Genomic DNA, 23,463 nt, shown 5'->3' on the forward strand with positions numbered 1-23,463 from the left:
AAAAGTAGGCATTTTTTTTAAAAAAAAAATGTGGGATTTTATAAATTGACTCCTTTCTTGTTTTTTTTTTTATAAATAAATCAAGTAATTCATTTATTTTTTTTAAAAAGAACTTTAAATTTTATTCTTCAATTACAGTTGACATTCAGTATTACTTTGCACTCATTCCAGGTGTACAGCATGGTGGTTAGATAACCATATACTGTACAAAGTGTTCCCCCCAATATTTCCAGAACCCACCTGGCACCATACATAGTTTTTATAATTTTGTTGACTATATTCCCTGTGCTGTATTTTACATCCCCATGATTATTTTGTAACTACCAATTTGTACTTCTTAATCCCTTCAACCTTTTTCATCCAGTCCCCCAACCCTTCTCCCCTCTGGCAACCATCAGTCTGTTCCCTGTGTCTATGACAATTGACTCTTTTCTTAACTCTCACTTCCTTTTGTTAATTCCAGGTTTCCTGGCTCAGGGAAAGTCAGTCAGATGTATGTTATAGAAGACTTTGCTCTCAGTCTGAAATACACTTGTATCTCCTACTTTATAGACATAGAAATATTAAATAGAAATGGTATTTGGAAATATGTTAGACTTGAATAATGTTTTCCTGCTTTATTTTAGATGTGACACTCCTTTTCAAATGCCTAAAGAAGTTTATGAAGATCCTGATGTTACTGGGAAGAATCGCTATAAATATTTTGAAAGGTAGAAAGTAATTACTAAGAATATGAGCCCTGATGTTAGTAGAGAACCTCTTTATGATAATGAGAGTTGCTATCATTTTTAAGTGCATATAGTGTGCCAGGCACTACTTTAAGTGCTTTACATATATATTTTAAATTTTCACAACAGAAATGTAGGTTAGGATATATTATCCCAATTTACCACTAAGGAAGCTGTAACCAAGAGAGGATAATAAATTACTCATGCTCACCTAAGTTAGCAAGTGACAGAGCTGGGATCCCAACTAAGTCTGCCTGACCTCAAGGCAACAGTGGGGCCTTGACTTACGAGTGTCCCGACTAACAGGTTTTTTCAAGATATGAGCCATCTCTTGGCTGGCCGATTTTTTGCTTTGAGTTGTGAGCTAAAATTCGGGTTACGTACGAGCCAGCTTCAGATACCCCACGGCTAGTTGGCGCAGCGAACTAGTGATTTGTCAAATCACAGTGATTTGACATACGAGTAATTTGAGTTATGAGCTCCGCCACGGAATGAATTAAACTCGTAAGTCAAGGCCCCACTGTACGTAGCTGTAAATAAGAATGTATATTTGAAAAAAAAAAAGAATTCATCACATGAAGTGAGATATACTAGAGACAGCATGGCAGTCATAGTGCAGGGAAAATTGTTAAAAGGGAGTAAATAGATGACATTTGCTCTCTTTGTGTGAATGTTGCCAACACTAACATGGTTCAAGATTCACTTTGTTTCATTTGTGATTAATACTCAAGAGATAATCATATACTCAGATCAAATTAATATAAGATGAATACTTCCCTGTAGGTCTTACCTGAGTTAGAAAAATAGGCTTGGTATATCTAAATGAGCTTCCTCAAGAAAGAAAATTTGTAGTCCACATTATTATTTATGAGCAAACTCCTTATGGACACTTTATGATGTTGACTTTTTCAGAGAAATATTAAATTCTTAACATAGTATACTCAATTCCTAGACTTTTGAGGGGAAATTTTAAAAACTAAATCATTGGGAATGTCAGAATGTCTCAGGGCACTTGAGAAGTTTCTGGAAGCTAATGACCGGCTGAAGCCCAACTATAGAGCATTGCTTCTCAAAGTGTTCCTTGTTTCCCACCTGCAGAGGAAACACTGCGACGATTGTTTAAAGTACAGCTTCATTGGCTCTGCCATGTATCTGCTGCATCCCCTCGTCTAGACTTGGGACTTTGCATTTTGAACAAGAATCTCTCCCCTCCCTAATGATTTTATGTACGTCAAAAGTTTGAGGATTACTGACATACGGGATATTCAAGCTCCGTGGGAGAAAACAGAGTGCACACAATGTAGAAGTCCCACATGTTTGTATTTTCCTTTCGTCCCCAGGCCGTTCCTTCCATTCTTTCAGCAGATGCCACCCACTGTTGCTTTGGCATCAACCAAGTAAGTAACCATTATTTTAAAACTTTTTCTCTAGTTTTTTTATTTATCGTTTGCTTCCATATTTGTTTCCAGAAACTAGTTTTCTAAATCAATATTTTTCAAACTGAATCACAAACCATTAGATGTCATGAAATCTGCTAGGGGGTCATGAGTAGCATTTTAAAAAGTGAAATAGAATAAATAGCCCAAATCATCAGCCATCCTGGAGGGTAAGTTGTTTTTTAGTTATAATTTTTGTTTTGGATAGATGTATACATGTATGTTCATATGTATATAATGGTTATGATGTAAATGTACTTTTCATTATGAATTATGAGTTCAATAAAGTTAAAAATGCTTTAAATGTTCTTTTTTGCTTTCCTGAAACACACACTTATTTGACAATAGTTTATCAAGAAAGGTAATTCATCATGAAATATTTTTTGAATACTAGAATTCTAATCTACATAAAACAATGTGTTATGCAAAAATAAATCATACACGGTTTCTGTCCCACAAGGGAGTGAACCAGGGTGAGAGTGAAGTAACGGACAAGGTCTGATCTGGGATTAATGTGCAGTTCCCCAGTTTTTTATTTTAAGGTAAAGCTGCAGGTTAGGTAAAATTTCCCATTAAAAATCTAATTTTTGCTATGCTCTTTTCTGTGTCAATATAACTTAATATTTATATGAGAGGAAAAAAATCCAAGGTATTCATGAAATGATCAGGAAAAGAAACCTTTTTTAAGGTCTCAAATTTCTGAATAGAAATTTAGACAGGGCTTGGCTTTCAAACAAGGATTTGGTTACTCCTAGTGATACAGCATCTTATGAATAAAATATATGTTATAAAATGTCTGTAGTCTGCAAGGCAATTGTCAATTATATTCCCAATTCTCCTCTGATTTTTTAAGAGTATGTCTGGACACCTTAGGCTCTTATATAGAAGGAGAATAGATGCTCTGCTCTCCCCCTAGACAGAACAACTTTGTGTGGTGTCATTTTACCTGGGACAGCTGTAGACAGGTTTTCCATGAAATGCGTTGTTTGAGCAAAGGGGGAGCTATGAGACAGGCGGATTCTTTGGTAATTCTTTAAAAGCAGGCTCACTGGATCACCTGCTTTGGGAGTCATAATTACTTTAGGTCTACAAGTTGTTCAGTTAACTGAGGGGAGTTCTGAGGTCTACATTGATGAACACTGAGTGTCTCACTCCTTCGTAAATAGCTGTGACATAAAGGATAAAGATTCCCTCTGAGAGTTCAACCTGATAGTTGGCACGCTAGGTAGTCTCTGTCTTTCTTACAAGCGTTTAAAGAATGAATCAGTATCTCTGACTGAAGTCAACTCTGGGATTCTGGTGGGGTTGAGTTTCTGAGTAGTGAAGATATTCTACCTTATACACTTGTCTGGGAGCGAGCTGGGCTTCTCCAGCCACCCCTTTTCATGGATAGCTATTGAAGTTGTTACTTTGGATGCCATGTAAGCATCTTGGCAAAAGAATAAAAAGCCAATGTTCAGTGGTGGTCTCCAGTTCCACATGTAGGAGCTTGGAAGTTGCCACTCTGTCCTAACAATAAGTATAAAGCTGAAGAGACTGAAAAATCAGTAGTTTTTCTTGGATCCATAGAGAAGGGAGAACACAGGGCAAACTGCTGCCCCAAGATTAGAGAGATAGTCAGATGAACATGGGGAGTAATGCCTTCCCAGAAAAGAGATTAATGAGTATAGAAACTGCCCTGGGAACCAGCCACAGGTAGGAAAACCTGAACTATAGTTGATTAATTGTTGGAGACTCATTATGGAAAACTCTGATAATTAAAAACTTTGGGAGGACCCAGTTATGGGGAACTTTCACAATTTTGTGAGATTTTCCTTCAGGAGCTCAACAAGTCTCTTATAATAAATATTAGAGAAAAGTCTTCTCATGTTTCTGGTGGAGGGAAGGCAGGGGATGAAACCATTCTGAAATATGCCAGAGCACTCTGTTCTTCTAAGCAAGGTCAGCTTTTAGTAGAAACTACGTAACCACAGCCTAATCTGCTGGGTTGTGACCAGAGCCTAACTGATAATAAGGTAAATACTATCCAACTCCAGCTCCGTCTAGCCATAAGGGGAGGGGAGGACTGAGAAACACTTAGGAAGTTCACAGTCCAGAGGATCACTAGAAGACTGAGACCTAATCATAGGACGATAGAATGCTTCCTCTCCCCACATCTTACCACCATATTGCTAAAGGCCTACTATTTACAGTTCTTGTTCAGTACATCATGTCTATCTGTCAAGTAATCAAAAGGCATACCAAAAAGCAAAAAAGACAATTTGTAGAGAGCATAAACATAAGAGCCAAACATGGCAGGAATGTTGGAATTACCAGACAGTGATTTGCAACAATTACACTTAGCAAGCTAAGGTTTCTAATGGATAAAGTAGACAGCAAGATCAGATTTCCAAACAGAGATATGGAAATCTTAAGAAAGAACTAAAACACACACACACACACACACACACACACACACACACACACACACACATAAAAAACACTGTAATAGAAAGGAAGAATACCTTTGAGGAGCTCATTAATAGACTGGACATAGCTGAAGAAAGAATCTCTGAGCTAGAGGGTATATTCATGAAAACATCTAAAACTGAAAAGCTAAGAGAACAAAGGCTCAAAAACCCCCAGAATATTCAAGAAAATGTGAACAGCTACAAAGGTGTAACATACATGTAATGGGACTACCAAGAGAAGAAAGAGGGAAAGGAACAGAGAAATATCTGAAACAATAATGAATGAGAATTTCCCCAAATTAATACCAGCCACCATACTACAGAGTCAGGAAGCTCAGAGAACACCAAACAGGATAAATGCACACAAAAACCCCACAAAAAAACAAAAACACAGACGCATATATTTTCAAACTAAAGAAAATCAACAATAAAAAAAAATTCTGACAGAAGTCAGAGGATAAAAATACATGATCTATAGAGGAACAAAGATAAGAATTACATCTCAGAAACCATGCAAGCAAGAAGGGAGAGAAGTGAAAATTTAAAGTGTCGAGAAAGAAAATCCATCAACCTAGAATTCTGCATTCTGCAAAATTATACTTCAAAAGTGAAGGAGAAATAAAGACTTTCTCAGGCAAATAACAATTGAGAGAATTTGTAGCCATTGGACCTACCTTTTAAGAAATGGTAAAAGAAGTTATTTAGAGAGAAGGAAAATAGTATAGGTCAGAAACTTGGATCTATGTAAAGAGAAGAGTGTCAAAGATAAGATAAATGAAGGTAAAATAAACACTTTTACTTTTCTTAATTGATCTAACATATGACAGGTTGTTCAAAATAATATTAACAGTATATTTGATTATGTGTGCTTGTGTATATATTTTATGTCAGAATGAATGAAACAGCTCAGCCAGCATGGCTCAGTGGTTGAGCATTGACCTATGAGCCAGGAGGTCATGGTTCGATTCCCAGTCAGGGCGCGTGCCTGGGTTGCCGGTTCGATCCCAGTGTGGGGCATGCAGGAGGCAGCCAATTGATGATTCTCTCCCATCATTGATGTTTCTATCTCTCTCTCCCTCTCCCTTCATCTCTAAAATCAATAAAAATACATTAAAAAAAAGAATAGATGAAACAACAAGAACCAATATATCTTGTCAACACAAAACCCATTTTAAATATAAAAACATGAATAGATTAAAAGTAAGTGGATGGAGAAAAAATATATACCATACTAACACTAATTAAAAGAAAGCAGCAGCAATTATAATTTTAGATAAAGCAGACTTCAAAGCAAGAAAAATTATCAGGGATAAAGAGAAATAGATTAGTCTACTATTATAGTTGGTGACTTCAACATCCTTCTATCAGAAATGGATACATCTAGCAGGCAGAAAAATCAGTAAGGCCCTAGTTGAACTCAACACCACCATCAATCAACTGAATATAATTGATATTTATAGGCGACTTCATCCAAAAACAGCAGGATACATTCTTATTAAACTTACATGGAACATTCACCAAGGTAGACCACATTCTGGGCTATAAAACACAATTTAACAAACATAAAAGCATAGAAATTACACCATGACCACAATAGAAGTAAACTAGAAATTAATAATAAATAACTGAAAATCCCCCAAATACATAAAGATTAAACAAAACATTTCTAAATAACACGTGGGTCAAAGAAGAAATCTCAAGAGATATGAAAATAATATTTTGAACTAAATGAAAAAGACAATACAACTTATTAAAATTTGTGGAATGCAGTGAAAGCAGTACTTAGAAGGAAATTTATAGTACTGAAAGCATATATCAGAAAGAAGAAATATCTAAAATCAATCATCTAAGCTTTCACCTTGGGAAACTAGAAAAAGAAGAGCAAATTAAATCCAAAGGAAGCAGAAGAAAAGAAATAATAAGAGTTAGAGTATAAATCAATGGAATTGATTACGGAAATCAATAGAGAAAATCAACAAAACCAAAAGCTGATTCTTTGAAAAAGATCACTCAAATTGATGAGCCTCTAACCAGGCTAATTAAGAAGAAAAGAAAAAAAAAGGCCAGCATTGTCTTAATACCAAAAGCAAACAAAGACATTTTTTTAAAAAAGAAGAAAACTACAGACTAATGTATCTAATAATCATAGGCATAAACAATCTCGAGAAAATATTAACAAATTGTATTCAACAATGTATAAAAAATGTTACACAATCCAACCAACTAGTATTTATCATGAGTGTGCAAAGCTGGCTCAGCATTTATAAATCAATTAATGCAATCCATCACATCAAAAGGCTAAAAAGAAAAATCACATGATCATATTAATAGAGACAAAAAAAGTATTTGATGGTATCCAATACTCATTCGTGATAAAAAAGAAAAGAAAAGAACCCCCAATAAACTAATAATAGAGGAGAATTTCTTCAACATGTACAAAAATCTACATCATACTTAATGGTGAGAAACTCGAAGCTTTCCCAGTAAGATCAGGAATAAGGCAAGAATGTCCCCTCTCACCACTCCTTTTCAACATTGTACTGGAAGTCCTAGCCAATGCAATGAGACAAGAAAAGGAAATAAAAGGTTTACCAATTGGGAAGGAAGAAATAAAACTGTCTTTGTTAGCAGATGAATGTTTATCTATGTAGAATATGACAGAATTGACTTAAAAAACCCTCCTGGAACTAACAAGTGATTACAGCAAGGTTGTAGGAAACAAGGTTAATATACAAAGGTTAATTGTTTTCCTATATATTAGCAACAAACAAGTAGAATTTTAAATTAAAAACACAATACCATTTACATTAAGATCCAAAAAATGAAAAAACCTAGATATAAATTTAATAATATATATAAGACCTATGTGAGGAAAACTGCAAAACTTTGATGAAAGAAATCGAAGGACTAAGTAAATGTAGAGATAGTCCATGTTCATGGATAGGAAGATTCAATATTATCAAGATGTCAGTTCTTCCCAACTTGATCTATAGATTCAATCTCAACCAAAATCCCCACAAGTTATTTTGTTGATATAGAAAAACTGATTCTAGAACTTATATGAAGAGGCAAAAGACCCAGAATAGTTAGCACAGTATTGATGAAGAACAAAATTAGAGACGACTCTACCTGACTTCTAGACATATGAAGTTGTAATCAAGGCAGTGTGGTATTAGGGAAAGAAAAGGCAAATAGATCAATGAAGTGGAAGAGAGAGCCTAGAAATAGACGCATATAAACATAATAAACTGATATTTGACAAAGAGAACAATGGAGCAAGGTTAGTATTTTTAACATATGGTCCTGGAACAACTAGATTGTCCACATTGAAAAAAAAAAAAAAAGAATCTTGTCCAGCCAGTGTGGCTCAGTGTTTGAAAAGCAACCTATGAACCAGGAGGTCATGGTTGGATTCCTGGTCAAGACACATGTCCAGGTTGCAGGCTCAATCCCTAGTAGGGGGCGTGCCAGGGTTGCAGGAGGCAGCCAATCAGTGATACTGATTATTGATGTTTCTACCTCTCTCTTCCTCTCTGAAATCAATAAAATATATATATTAAAAAAAACTTAATCTAAACACAGACCTTATACCCTTCACAAAATTTAACTCAAAATGAATCACAGACTTCAATGTAGAATGCAAAACTATAAAACTCTTAGAAGGTAACATAAGGGAAAAACTAGATAACCTTGGGTATGTCAATGACTTTTTTGACACAACACCAAAAGCATGATCCATTAAATAAGTGATGGATAATCTGGACTTCATTAAAATTTAAAACTTCTGATCTATTATAGACAATGTCATTAGGATAAGACAAATTACAGAATAGGAGAAAATATTTGCAAAAGGCATCCTATATAATAAAACCATAATATGCAAATCAACTGAAAGGTGGAATGACCAGTCACTATGACACTCACTGACTACCAGGGGGCAGATGCTCAATGCAGAAACTGCCCCCTGGTGGTCAGTGTGCTCCCACAGGGGGAGCGCAACTCAGCCAGAAGTCAGGCTCACAGCTGGCGAACACAGTGTTGGTGGCGGGAGCCTCTCCGGCCTCCATGGCCACTCTAAGGACCCCTCGGAGGATGTCCGCCTGCCCGCTTAGGCCCACTCCCCGCCACTGAGGGGTCCTGGATGTGAGAGGGAACAGGCCGAGCTGAAGGAACACCCCCCTCCCCCTTTCCGCAGTGCACGAATGTCATGCACCAGGCCTCCAGTATTTAATAAAGGACTATTATCCAAAACATGCAAAAAAACACAAACACTCTCCTAAAACTCAACAATAAGAAAACAACCTGATTTTAAAAATGGCAAAAGACCTTAACAGACACCTCACCAAAGAAGATTAACAGATGGCAAATAAGCATCTGAAAAGATGGTCTACATCATATGTCATCAGGGAAATGCAAATTCAAACAATGAGATACCACTACACTCCTATCAGAATGGACAAAATCTAGAGCACTGGCTACATCAAATGTGGAGCAATAGGAACTCTCATTCATTGCTGGTGGGAATACAAAATGCTACAGTCACTTTGGAGATAGTTTGGCATTTTTTTACAAAAATAAACATACTTTTACCATACGATCCAGCAATTGTACTCCTTGGTATTTACCCAAAGGAGTTGAAAACTTATGTCCACAAAAAACCTGCATCCAGATGTTTACTGAAGCTTTATTCATAATTGCCAAAGCTTGGAAGCAACCAAAATGTTCTTCAACAGGTGAATGGATAAATTGAAGTACATCAAGACAATGGAATATTATTTAGCACTAAAAAAAAAAGAGCTGTCAAGCCATGAAATGACATAGAAGAAAATAAAATTACTACTAAGAGAAAGAAAACAATTGAAAAGGCTCTATACTGTATGATTCCAACTATATGACATTCTGGAAAATGTACAACTATGGAGATTAATAAAAACAAAAATTTGTTGCCAGTGTTTGGGGTTGGGGAGGAATTAATAGGGGGAGCACAGAGGATTTTTAGGGTAAGGAAAATACTTTGTATGATACTGTAGTGGTGGACATATGTTGTTATACATGGATACATATATGTAAGAATTTTTCCAAACCCATAGAATGTACAACACCAACATTGAGCCCTAATGTAAACTCTGGACTTGGGGTGACTATGCTGTGTCAATGTAGGTTCATCACTTCTAACAAATGTACCTCTCTGGAGAGTGATGTTGATAATGGGGCAGTTATGCATGTGCCCCTACGCAGAGTGTATTGTATATGGGAAATCTCTGTACCTTCTTCTCAATTTTGCTGTGAACCTAAAACAGCTCTAAAAATATTGTCTTTAAAAAATAGAAACATTCAGTAGAGCACAGACTAACAGAACAGGATTTGGTAGCTTTGTGAGGTCCCTCTTTGTGTGTAGTTTTGTTGGGGTGGAAGGGAAAATCTAGAAGACTATGGTGTGGCCGACTGTGCATGCTCCTGGTGCCTGGACGGTAGTGAAGGAGGCAGGGTCTGGATTGAGGGAATAGAGCAGCGGTAAGGACACCAGAGCCAGAGTGAGTGTGTCTGAGGACGGGATTCAGGACAAAGCAGGGCTCAAGCCAAAGAGGGAGTAGATGTGGGGTCTCTCTGGTTTGGGGTCCTGATTGAGGTTGGGAATAGGTGGGAAAGAGATTATTCTTTGCTCTTTCTTATTCAGATTTTGTTCTCCCTAAACCAACTGAAATGGAAAAAGGGAGTAGGTTGGAAAAATAACAAGTTAGTTAGGAAAGAAACTATATTAAGTTACCATAGACTTCTGGGACATTAGCATTCCTCCTTTGTATTCTCTCCCCCGACCCACCTGGAAACATACCCTGTGATCAGAAACCTTAGTCAGAAGGATTCACTAGGTTTTATCATAATCTCAGCACATTCAATCAGATGGTTGAAATGTGTAACTATTTAATTTGGAAGACAAGAATTCTCTTGATTCAAGCTAATGGCATTATAATATAATAATATTCATATTATTCATATTTGGAATGACATAAAGCAGATTTGAAGTTATTTCCTGAAGTAGAAATTACAGTAGAATAATTTCTGCTGAAAGCATAAGAAACTAGGAATACTATGTTATCTAACATGTTAGAATTCTTAGCAACTTCTGAAAAAAATGAAATCATTTTTATAATTCAACATTACAATTCAACATTAAAAATAATTTAAAGCACTGATCTTTTACAGGTCCAACCTCCAAACAGGGGCTTCTTTCTAACGGCTTGAGGTGCATTTTTCTTAGAGTTAAACTGTCTATGCTGTGCTCACATATAAGCACTTCCCATTGCCTTGCTTTTTCAAAACGGAAATCTCTCTCTTATTTTGCCATATTTGGTTATTTGTTTATGTAATTTAATCAATTCTTCTACCAACTTTAAAATGTTTTCATTTAAATAGAAATATATATATATATATATATATATATATATATATATTTTTTTTTCTCCTTATTTTCAAACTTGTACATGTCTAGGTTAAAATAAGTTTCAAAATTCAGAAAACTATAAACATGAAAAAATTTTCTCTATAATCCTACTATTCAGAAATAACTGCTGTTATTATCTTATTGTATACCATCTAGGCATTTTCTATGCACAAAACAGTTTTTAAAAACATAAAAATGTACTATATTATGATACTGCTTAATAGTGTCCTCTCTTTCTACTTTATATTAAATCTTAGACATTTTTGTATGTCTATACATATTAGATTACATTATTACTTTTAATTGCAGCATAAATTCTATTATGGGTATACCATATTATTTTAAACAATTCTTCTATTGATGGTGATCATTTAAGTTTGTAATTTTTTACTCTTATAAATGATACTTTATGAACATGTTTGCTTATATCTTTGTACACTTGTCCAGTTATTTCCTAGGATAAATTCCTAGGAGAACAATTGCTGGGGCAGAAGGGTACTTTAAGGGTTTGATATATATATATATATATAAATTTCCTGCTAATTGGGTTGTAGCTATTTGTATTTCCAGCAACAGTTTATGAGAATTCCTGTCTTTTTCACAACTTCATCAATGCTAGGTGCTTTCAATTTTTAAAATCTTTACCTATAACAATAAAAGCATAATATGCTAATTAGACTGGACATCCTTCCTGCTGGACAAAGCCGCAGTGGGCGGGGCCATGGCAGTGTTGGGAGGAGGCCGGGACCAAGGCCCTTACATGAATTTTGTGCATTGGGCCTCTAGTGTGATATAATAAAATAGCATCTTGCTGTTTTAACTTACTTTTTTTGATTACTAGTTATGTTCATTATCTTTTCATAGGTTTTTTAGAAGTTTTACTCTTTGTTTTGTGAATTTACCCATTTTTCTGTGGATATCTGTCTTATTGATTTACAAGAGCTTTTTATATAGAAGGCTGCTTATTTTTTTTCTTTTTTTTATTGCTTAAAATATTACAAAGAGTAGTACATTTGTCTTCTTTTTTTTCCCCCTTGACCTTCCCCCAGCCTCCCCTACCCCCATAAATGAGTGAGATCATGTGGTATTTTTCTTTCTTTTTTTTTTTGTTTTTGTTTTTGTTTGTTTGTGTTTTTTTTTAATTAAATCTTTATTGTTCAGATTATTACATTTGTTCCTCTTTTTTCCCCCCGTAACTCCCCTCCTCCCAGTTCCCGCCCCACCCTCCGCCCTCACTCCCCATCCACTGTCCTCATCCATAGGTGCACGATTTTTGTCCAGTCTCTTCCCGCATCTCCCACACCCCTTTCCCCCCCAAGAATAGTCAGTCCATTCCCTTTCTATGTCCCTGATTCTATTATAATCACCAGTTCATTCTGTTCATCAGATTATTTATTCACTTGATTCTTAGATTCACTTGTTGATAGATGCATATTTGTTGTTCATAATTTGTATCTTTACCTTTTTCTTCCTCTTCCTCTTCTTAAAGGATACCTTTCAGCATTTCATATAATCCTGGTTTGTTGGTGATGAACTCCTTTAGCTTTTCCTTATCTGTGAAGCTCTTTATCTGACCTTCAATTCTGAATGATAACTTTGCTGGATAAAGTAATCTTGGTTGTAGGTTCTTGGTATTCATCACTTTGAATATTTCTTGCCACTCCCTTCTGGCCTGCAAAGTTTCTGTTGATAAATCAGCTGACAGTCGTATGGGTATTCCCTTGTAGGTAACTGAGTTTCTTTCTCTTGCTGCTTTTAAGATTCTCTCTTTGTCTTTTGCTCTTGGCATTTTAATTATGATGTGTCTTGGTGTAGTCCTCTTTGGATTCCTTTTGATTGGGGTTCTCCGCGCTTCTTGGACCTGTAAGTCCATTTCTTTCACCAGGTGGGGGAAGTTTTCTGTCATTATTTCTTCAAATAGGTTTTCAATATCTTGCTCTCTCTCATCTTCTGGCACCCCTATAATTCTGATGTTGGAACGCTTGAAGCTGTCCCAGAGGCTCCTTACACTATCCTCGCATTTTTGGATTCTTTTTTCATTCCGCCCCTCTGGTTGGGTGTTTTTTGCTTCCTCGCATTTCAAATCATTAACTTGATTCTTGCACTCCTCTGGTCTGCTGTCGGGAGTCTGTATAATATTCGTTATTTCAGTCCGTGTGTGCTTAATTTCTAGTTGGTTCCCCATCATAACATCGAGGGTCTCATTAGTTTTCTTGTAGATCTCATTAAGTTTATCGGTGGCTTCTAAACAGTTCTTGAGAGACCTTAAAAGTGTGGTTCTGAACTCTATATCTTCCATTGACAATTTTGTCCTGTTTCTTTGTCTCCGCATTTTGTTATGCTTCCTTGGTGCACCCCCTAGTGGTCTTTGTGCGCAGTCTTGTAGTTAAGCCTTGATTGTTGTAGCTAATACCAGGGAGGGTTTGACCTCCAGGCCAAACCCAGCTGTGAGAATCAGCTGTGTCTGCAGTGAGCGAACTTCTGTCCTCTAGGGAGGTGCTAATCTAGCCTTTGCCTGAGGCTATCCGGCAAATGCCTCTGTGCAGGGCTTGGGCGGGGCGGGTCGCACAGGATCAACAGGGTGGGCCGGAGAGAGCAGTTATGGCGGCTCTCAGTCCTGTCCCCAGGGGCTCTGCCTCTCTGAGTCCCAGCAACCGCTGCAAACCTCGGAGAGAAAGCTGCACTCGCTCTCACCGAAGCCAGACAGTCCCGCTTCTCCCGTTTGAGTCTGGGTCCCTAAAGACTCGCCCGTATCTGGAGCTCAGAGTCTGCAACTCCCTCCCAATTGAAAACGCCAACCGCGCCCTCCGCCGCCAGCCCACTCCGCGCACTCCGCACCTCAGAATTTGACTTCAGCACTGCGCCTCCTCTGAGTGTCCGTATGCGTTTCTCTTTCCTCCTAGTTGTAGGACTTCCACTCAGCCAGCGTTCCTGTGGTTCTGGGTGATGTCTGTTCTGTCTTTTAGTTTCACTTTTGAAGTAGTTGTTCAAGGCAGCAAACTCCGGCGTTAACCTATGCCGCCATCTTGGTTCTCCCGGTATTTTTCTTTCACTGACTGGCTTATTTCACTTAGCATAATGCTCTCCAGTTCCATCCATGCTGTTGCAAATGGTAAGAGTTCCTTTTTTTTTTTTTTACAGCAGCATAGTATTCCATTGTGTAGATGTACCACAGTTTTCTAATCCATTCATCTGTTGATGGGCACTTAGGCTGTTTCCAAATCTTAGCAATGGTAAATTGTGCTGCTATAAACATAGGGAAGCATATATCCTTTCTGATTGGTGTTTCTGGTTTCTTGGGATATATTTCTAGAAGTGGGATCACTGGGTCAAATGGGAGTTCCATTTTTAGTTTTTTGAGGAAACTCCATACTGTCTTCCATAGTGGCTGCACCAGTCTGCATTCCCACCAGCAGTGCATGAGTGTTCCCTTTTCTCCGCATCCTCTCCAGCACTTGTTGTTTTTTGATTTGTTGATGACAGCCATTCTGACAGGTGTGAGGTGGTATTTCATTGTCGTTTTGATTTGCATCGCTTGGATGATTAGTGACTTAGGGCATGTTTTCATATGTCTCTTGGCTTTCTGAATGTCCTCTTTTGAAAAGTGCCTTTTCGGTCCTTTGCACATTTATTGATTGGATTGTTTATCTTCCTTTTGTTAAGTCGTGTAAGTTCCCTATCAATGTTGGAGACTAAACCCTTATCGGTGATAACATTGGCAAATATGTTCTCCCAGGCAGTGAGCTTTTTTGTTATTTTGTTGATGGTTTCTTTTGCTGTGCAGAAGGTTTTTATTTTGATGTAGTCCCATTTGTTTATTTCCTCTTTAGTTTCCAATGCACTAGGAGATGTACTGGTGAAGAAATTGCTTCGGCATAAGTCTGAGATTTTGTTGCCTTTGGATTCCTCTAGTATTTTTATGGCTTCCTGTCTTACATTTAAGTCTTTTATCCATTTTGAGTTTATTTTTGTGTATGGTGTAAGTTGGTGGTCTAGTTTCATTTTTTGCATGTATCTGTCCAATTTTCCCAGCACCATTTATTTAAGAAACTGTCTTGACTCCATTGTATGCTCTTACCTCCTTTGTCAAATATTAATTGAGCCTATTGGTTCGGGTCGATTTCCTGATTCTCTATTCTATTCCATTGATCTATATGTCTGTTCTTGTGCCAGTACCAGGCAGTTTTGAGAACAGCTCTGTAATACAGCTTGATATCTGGTATTGAGATCCCACCTACTTTGTTCTTCTTCCTCAGGATCGCAGCAGCTATTCGGGGTCTTTTTTTAATTCCAGATGAATTTTTGGAGAGTTCGTTCTAGGTCTGTGAAATGTTGTTGGTATTTTAATGGGGCATGCATTGAATTTATAGATTGCTTTGGGTACTATGAACATTTTAATGACGTTGATTCTACCAATCCATGAACATGGTATGTTCTTCCATCTGTTTATGTCTTCCGCTATCTCTTTTTTCAACGTCCTGTAGTTTTCTGAGTAGAGGTCTTTTACCTCTTTAGTTAAGTTTATTCCTAGGTATCTTAATTTTTTTGGTATGATGGTAAATGGGATTGCTTTTTAAGTTTCTCTTTCTGTAAGTTCATTATTAGTGTATAGAAATGCCATAGATTTCTTGGCACTAATTTTGTATCCTGCTACATTGCCGAATTCATTTATTAAGTCTAATAGTTTTTTGATGGGGTCTTTAGGGTTTTTTATGTACAATATCATGTCATCTGCGAATAAGGACAGTTTTACTTCTTCATCTCCAATTTGGATGCCTTTTATTTCTTCTTCTTGTCTAATCACAATGGCTAACACTTCCAGTACTATGTCGAACAGGAATGGAGAGAGTGGGCATCCCTGTCTTGTTTCTGCTCTTAGGAGAAATGGTTTTAGTTTTTGCCCATTGAGTATGATGTTGACTGTGGGTTTGTCACATATGGCTTTTTTATGTTGAGGTATGATCCTTCTATTCCCACTTTGCTGAGAGTTTTGATCAAAAATGGGTGTTGTATTTTGTCAAATGCTTTTTCTGCATCAATTGATATGACTATGTGGTTTTTATCTCTCAATTTGTTTATGTGATGTCTTACGTTTATTGATTTGCAGATATTGTACCATCCTTGCATCCTTGGGATAAATCCTACTTGGTCATGGTGTATGATCTTTCTGATGTACTGCTGGATCTGATCTGCTAGGATTTTGTTACCTATGTTCATGAGGGGTATTGGCCTGTAATTCTCTTTCATTGTGTTGTCTTTATCTGGTTTTGGTATGAGGGTGATGCTGGCTTCATAGAATGAGCTTGGAAGTGTTCCTTCCTCTTGAATTTTTTGGAATAGTCTGAGGAGGATAGGTTTTAGGTCTTCCTTGAATATTTGGTAAAACTCCTCTGTGAAGCCATCTGGCCCTGGGCTTTTGTTTGCTGGAAGCTTTTTGATTACTGCTTCAATTTCTTCCATAGTTATTGGCCTATTGAGATTTTTAGATTCTTCGTGATTAAGTTTTGGAATGTTGTATTTTTTCTAGGAATATGTCCATTTCCTCCACGTTGTCTAGTTTGTTGGAATAGAGTTATTCATAGTATTTTTTAACAATCCTTTGTATTTCTGTGGGATCTGTTGTTATTTCTCCTCTTTTATTTCTGATTTTGTTTATTTGGGTCCTCTCGCTTTGCTTCTTGGTGAGCCTGGCTAGAGGTTCATCAATCTTGTTTATCCTTTCAGAGAACCAGCTCTTGGTTTTGTTGATCTTTTGCATTGTTTTTTTTGGTCTCTATGTCATTTATCTCTGCTCTAATCTTCATTATTTCCTTCCTTCTGCTTACACTGGGCTTTTCTTGTTGCTCTCTTTCTAGCTCTTTGAGTTGTAGAGTTAGGTAAGTGGTGGGCAAACTCATGAGTCAACAGAGCCAAATATCAACAGTACAATGATTGAAATTTCTTTTGAGAGCCAAATTATTTAAACTTAAACTATATAGATGGGTACATTGTTATTAACTTAATTAGGGTACTCCTAAGGCTTAGGAAGGGCCACACTCAAGGGGCCAAAGAACCGCATGTGGCTCGCAAGCCGCAGTTTACCGACCATGGGGTTAGGTAATTTATTATCATTGTTTCTTGTTTTTTGCAGTAGGCTTGTAGAGCTATGAACTTCCCTCTCAAGACTGCTTTCGCTGTGTTCCGTAGGTTTTGGATTATTGTGTTTTCATTGTGGTTTGTTGCCATGATGGTTTTTATTTCTTCTTTGATCTCTCTGGTAACCCAGTCATTGTTTAATAGCATGCTATTTAGTCTCCATGTGTTTGACTTTTTTGGATTGTTTTTATTGTAGTTGATTTCCAGTTTTATGCCTTTGTGATCTGAGAAGATGCTTGATATGATTTCTATCTTCTTGAATTTGAAGAGACTTTGCCTGTGATCCAATATATGGTCTATCTTTGAAAATGACCCATGTGCACCTGAGAAGAATGTATATTCTGTGGCTTTGGGATGAAATGTTCTGAAGATGACAATTAATTCCATCTGATCTAGTGAGTCATTTAGGATTGATGTTTCTTTGCTGATTTTTTATTTAGAGGATTTGTCCAATGGTGATAGTGAGGTATTAAAGTCCCCTACTATGATTGTATTGCTGTCAATCTCTCCCTTATCTCCTCAAGAATTTTTTCATGTATTTGGATCCTCCTATATTGGGTGCGTATATGTTTACCAGAGTTATTTCTTCTTGTTGGATTGCTCCCTTTAGTATTATGAAGTGGCCTTCCTTATCTCTTTTTATGTCCTTCACTTTGAGATCTAATTTGTCAGATATAAGTATTGCTACCCCAGCTTTTTTTTTTTTCATTTTCATTCGCCTGAAAAACTTTTTTCCATCTCTTCACCATCAATACAGATTGCGTCTTTTTTTCTGAGGTGGGTTTCCCGTAGACAGCAGATATATGGGTCATGTTTTCTTATCCACTCAGTTACCCTATGTCTTTTGATTGAGGCATTTATTCCATTTACATTTAAAGTTATTATTGATAGATACTTGTTTGTCGCCATTTTTATTCTTTACCCCTGTGTTCCTTCTTCGTTTCCTATTTTTTCTTTTTACAGTAGACCCTTTAGTATTTCTTGCATTGCTGGTTTGGTGGTAATAAACTCCCATAGTCCTTTTTTTGTCAGTGAAGCTCCTGATTTCACCCTCAATTTTGATTGATAGCCTTGCTGGGTACAGTATTCTTGGATTCAGACCCTTCCTTTGCATGACTTTGTATAATTTCATTCCATTCCCTTCTTGCCTGATGTGTTTCTGTTGAGAAATCAGTCGCTAGTCTGATGGGGGATCCTTTGTAGGTAACTTTCTGTCTCTCTCTGGCCGCTTTTTAGATTCTTGTTTTGTCGTTGGTGTTTGCCAATTTAATTAAAATGTGCCTTGGTGTCGGTCTTTTGGGGTTCATTTTATTTGGGACTCTGTGAGCTTCTTGGATTTGTATGAGTTTTTTTCTTCCCTATATCAGGGAAGTTTTCTGTTATTATTTCTTCAAACAGGTTTTCTATTCCTTGCTCAGTTTCCTCTCCTTCTGGCACCCCTATTGGCTGCTTATTTTTTTAATCATATGTTGCAAAACCCATTTCCAAGCGTGTCATTCACATTTTAAATTTGTTTATTATGTTTTGAGGTTTAGAAGTTTCAACTTAAATTTAATTCTTTGGTTCATTTTCTTTTATGGTTTTTGGCTTTTCAGATGATATTTTCACTTATATTTTCCGTTAGAACTTTATTAGTCTTATTTTTAAATTAAATACATTAAATGATCTGTAATTAATTTTTGTGCAAGGGATGAGTTTTTATTCTCTTTTTTTTGCTCCTGTATTTGTATTTCTGAATGGGAAAAGCTAAAATTTGGTGTGTAACTAAATGCAGAGAGGAAGAAAACCAGATAAATAGCAATTCTGAGTAGGTTCAGAAGTGATTGTATGACTTCCTAGAATCTATTTTTACAGCTCTATGTACGACAGACCTGCCCAATGATACACAGATAGGCATTTTGTGGGTAGATCTAGGTTTTTCTACCCCTTCAGTTTCTTGGAAGAGGTGCAAAAAAAAAGTCAGTTCTCTCAAGATTATTTGGCATAATCCTGGTTAAACTGAATTTGTAACTTTGGGCCTGTCAATGTTAAGGGGAAAAAGATTTATTTCTACTTGAGTGTATAGTATTCTAAGCAATTGTATCGGGTTTTAATTTTTTAAAAATAATTTTCCCTTTTAGAAAAGAGACATATACCTTTCCTCCTGGTTCATCTAAGCGCCCACCCACCCCTTCAAAGTATACTGTGGGCATTCAGACGGATTATCGTGATTCCGAAGTTCAAACAGATCCGTATTCTCCAGAATATATAGTATGTCAGGATTCAATCCCTGAGCTCTTGACCCTGGCTACTCTGACTTGGGGTGAGTTGGTAATTCTCTTGTATATTTGAAGATGATAGTCCTGATAACCTTGCTGGCTATTGAGTTCCTGGAAATTCAGAGCACATAGAAGCAACTGTGGTTTAAAGTGTCTTGCTCAGTAAAGCTACTTTATAGACTCATTCTTTTTCTAATACTTTACAAAAATTTAATTCTCACCTGAGAATATTTTTATTTGTTTGTTTGTTTGTTTGTTTAGAGAGGAGCAAGAGAGAGAGAGAAACATTGATGTGAGAGAGAAACAGCAGTGAGTTTCCTCCCATATGCGCCATCCTGACTGAGAATTGAACCTGCAACCTTTTGGTGTACGGGACAATCGAACACCAAATTGAACCACCAATCAATCAAACCACCCAGCAAGGACCTTTGTGTGATAGTATTTTTGTTCAAAGAGAGCTATACCCTTTTCACTGTAAGCAGGCTTATTGTACTTTATCCTTGAAGCTAATGTTATATATCGGTTAATTTATTCCCCAATCAATGCTCTTTATTTTTTTAAGTTAAATGTATTGGGTAACATTGGTTACTAACATTATATAATTTTCAGGTATACAAGATTATAATTCTACATCTGTATCTAATTACAGAAGTCTAGTTCCCTTCCATTACCATTTATTTAACCCCCTTTACTCGCTTTGCCCTCTCACCCTTCACCCCCTTTCTCCTCTGGTAACCACAATCTATGAGTTTGTTTTTGTTTGTTTTGTTAGTTACTGTTTGTTTTATATTCCACATATGAAAAGGGAACCATTGTACATTGTTGATGAGAATATAAGTTAGTACAGGAAAATAATGTGAAAGTTCCTTAAAAAATTAAGAATAGAAATACCGTGTGATCCAGCAATTCCTCTTTTGGGTTTTACCTGAAAAATATGAAAACACTTATCTGTAAAGATATCTGTCCCATTATGTTCACTGCAACATTATTTATAATAGCCAAGGCAATCTAAGCATCTATCCATTGGTGGATGCAGAAATAAGTCAGTCGGTTTAATTTTGTGGTTGCTTTGCTGCTACTCACTGTTTATCCTGGTGAGTCAGCTCCTTTTCACTGAGCAATCTATTTTCCTTCTTTACATATAATTTGAATGTATACTACTGAATGCATATTTCAACATGTTATAATGTTTTCTTTTCCAAAATACCTCGGAATTTATCAAAGCTCTCTTACATACCTTATTGGATGATTTGGATGATTTCTTTTGATATCTCTGAAATGTTAATACCTTTCAGGCCCAGAAATTCACAATTAGAGTGTAATAAAATCTAGCCTAAGCCTATATCATGTGGACCTATAAAAAATTAATAGGAGAAAGGGCCTTTAGGAATTGCTATACATTAGCTTTCAAACTCATTTGATTGTAGCTAGGAAACTGAGAACCAGAGAGGCTGCCTCCTCCCGGGCCATGGAGATAGTTACCTGCCTAAACAGAGGAGGCAGAAAATTTTCTCCTGCCTAGAGGAGGATCTGAAGTCCAGTGCCTGCCTATCTAAGACTTCAGCCAGAACGGAGCCAGGCACTCTGCCTGAGGCTTGGACTTGACCTCTCAGTGTGCTATGGGCTTAGCATTAAGCTGAGTAGGACAAGAGCCAGGTCTTCCAAAGCAAGAGATCTAGGCAGGGGCTCAGAAATGGTTCCCTAGGGCGGAGCCCCACTCCTGGGCGCACCGCGGTTGAAGTGCGCCACTGTTCAGGGTGCTCATGTGCCGGGGTCCAACCCCAGCAGGTCCAGGGGTCCCCAAAGGTGTGGACGGAGTCGGCGAAGAAGGAAGGACACGGAGACAGTGTTCAGTTGATCAGCAGCCTAGCCAGGATCTCTAGCCAGGATCTCCAGCCAAGTTCTGGTCTGGATCTCCAGTGAAGTTCTGGTCTGGATCTCCAGCGAAGTTCTGGTTAGGATCTCCAGCCAGGTTCTCCACGTTCTCCAGCCAGGTTCTGTGTCCATGTTCTCTTGCTATGTTCTCCAGGCAGGTTCAGTAGCCATGTTCCCTCGCTAGGTTCTCCAGCCAGGTTCTGTCCAGGTTCTCCAGCCAGGTTCAGTCACCAGGTTCTAGTCAGGTTCTCTTGCCAATTTCTGTAGTCAGGTTCAGTCCAGGATCTTTTGCCATGTTCTCTCGCTAGGTTCTGTCTCTAGGTTCTGAGGCCAGTTTCTGTCCAGGATCTTTTGCCATGTTCTCTCCAGCGAAGTTCTTCTGTCTCTAGAGAACGTTCTGTGTAGGTTCTGTGCCTCCTGGTTCTGTCTTCTTCCAAGTTCTGTCTTGTTACATCTGTATTTATACCAGTTGATTTTAATCCTGTCAATTTCTATTACAAAGGTTAGGGCGTTTCTTATCTCCATTCCAGGGAGTAAAGATTATGTAGCTTAAGCATGATTGTTCATAGTTAAAGTGATTAATTACCCGCCTGGCACTTAGTTAAGAGGTTTTATTCCCTCCCTAACTTCAGGGGAAAATCCCTACCTGGGGAAACAACCTTTCTCAGAGACCTTGGTTAAAACACATAGTGCCAAGAAGGTGAGCAAACATATTAAGAACAATATGCCATATATGCCAGGTCCCTTGAAACAGCAAGCATGGACCGGCTCCCGGCACTCATGAGAGAAATCTGCTGATGACCTCAACCCAGGAATTATAAAGCATTTAAAGGAACACAGACACCAGGAGTGATCCACCAAAAATAAATAAAATGGAAGAATAACTGATTGAGCAAAGTAAGCAAATGGAGCAAGTTGAAAAGGACTTAGGTGTACTTTTTAAATCCTCGAAGAGATGAAGGGGGAAATAGCAACAAGGAAAGCAAGAATGGGAGCCATTAAAAGAACCAACTGGAATCATTGAAAGGACTACTAATTAGCATTAGACTTTATTAGAAAACTATGAGTGGAAATTTCTAAGTTAAAAATTTTAGAGGTGACCTCTAAAAAAAAGAAGAAATATATTGTTTCACAAATGGTAGTGGGGAAGAGAGGAAATAACAGAGAGCAGAAAAGGGGAAAAGCAAAGGAAAAACATAGTCAATAGAAAATACATAATAAGATATCAGAAAAGTGTTCAAATATTTTGGTAATCAAAATACATAAAAGTGACTTAAACTTGCTTATTAAAAATATTAGTGGGTTGGACTAATACAAACCCAGCAAAAGCAGCTTGCTATCTATAAAGTAGCACTGAAATGTTGAAAATAAAGAGGTGAAAAATATACTGATAGATAACTCAAAGAAAGTTCATGTAGCAATGTTAATATTAGACCAAAGTTAATCAGAAAACATTAAAAGGAAAAATGAAGTACATGTAACAGTTATAAAAGGACTAGAGGCCTGGTGCATGAAATTCATGCCTGGGGGGTGAGGGTTGTCCCTCAGCCCAGCCTGCACCCTCTCCAATCTGGGACCGGTAGTCGGACATCCCTCTCATAATCCAGGACCGCTGGCTCCTAACCGCTCACCTGCCTGCCTGCCTGCCTGATTTCTAACTGCTTCTGCCTGACTGATCACCCCCAACTGCCCTCCCCTGCTGGCCTGATCGCCCCCAACTGCCCTCCCCTGCTGCGACCCACCGCCTCTGCTGGGACCGGCCTCCTCCATGCTGTGCAGAGCCACAGGACCCCCAGGCCTCACTGCGTAGAGCAGCCGCTGGGCCCCACCTCCACTGTGCACACAGCCATCTTATGACGGCTATCTTGTGATGACGTGAGGGTGTGACAACCACTTGTCCTAGGCTATTATTAGTATAGATATATCTTTCATGAACTTATAGGTAACATATGTGGACTCAAAATGTAAAGCAAAAATTGGTTAAATCATGAGAAGAAATAGACAATTCCCTACTCATGTGGATTTTAATGTGCCTCTTTCAGATTAAGCTATCAAAAATTAGTAGGGACTAGAGTCAATTTGGGTAGGAAAGATGATTAATGTGCTTCACATAAAAAGAGTTTGTGTGTGGTAGGCCAT

The 23,463-nt window shown here is 37.6% G+C and overlaps 1 protein-coding gene across 1 annotated transcript in view; it reads left to right on the forward strand.

Annotated features, from left to right (window-relative positions):
• Positions 1-23,463, forward strand: part of CFAP91 (cilia and flagella associated protein 91) — a 60,416-nt gene that overhangs the window by 9,011 nt on the left and 27,942 nt on the right. Inside the window, 3 exon segments of the mRNA XM_036350509.1 lie at positions 627-710; positions 2,069-2,125; positions 19,312-19,493. Coding sequence (XP_036206402.1) covers positions 627-710; positions 2,069-2,125; positions 19,312-19,493 — 323 coding nt within the window.

This window comes from Myotis myotis, unplaced genomic scaffold (genome assembly GCF_014108235.1).
Source record: "Myotis myotis isolate mMyoMyo1 unplaced genomic scaffold, mMyoMyo1.p scaffold_m19_p_2, whole genome shotgun sequence".
NCBI classification, from domain to species: domain Eukaryota; kingdom Metazoa; phylum Chordata; class Mammalia; order Chiroptera; family Vespertilionidae; genus Myotis; species Myotis myotis.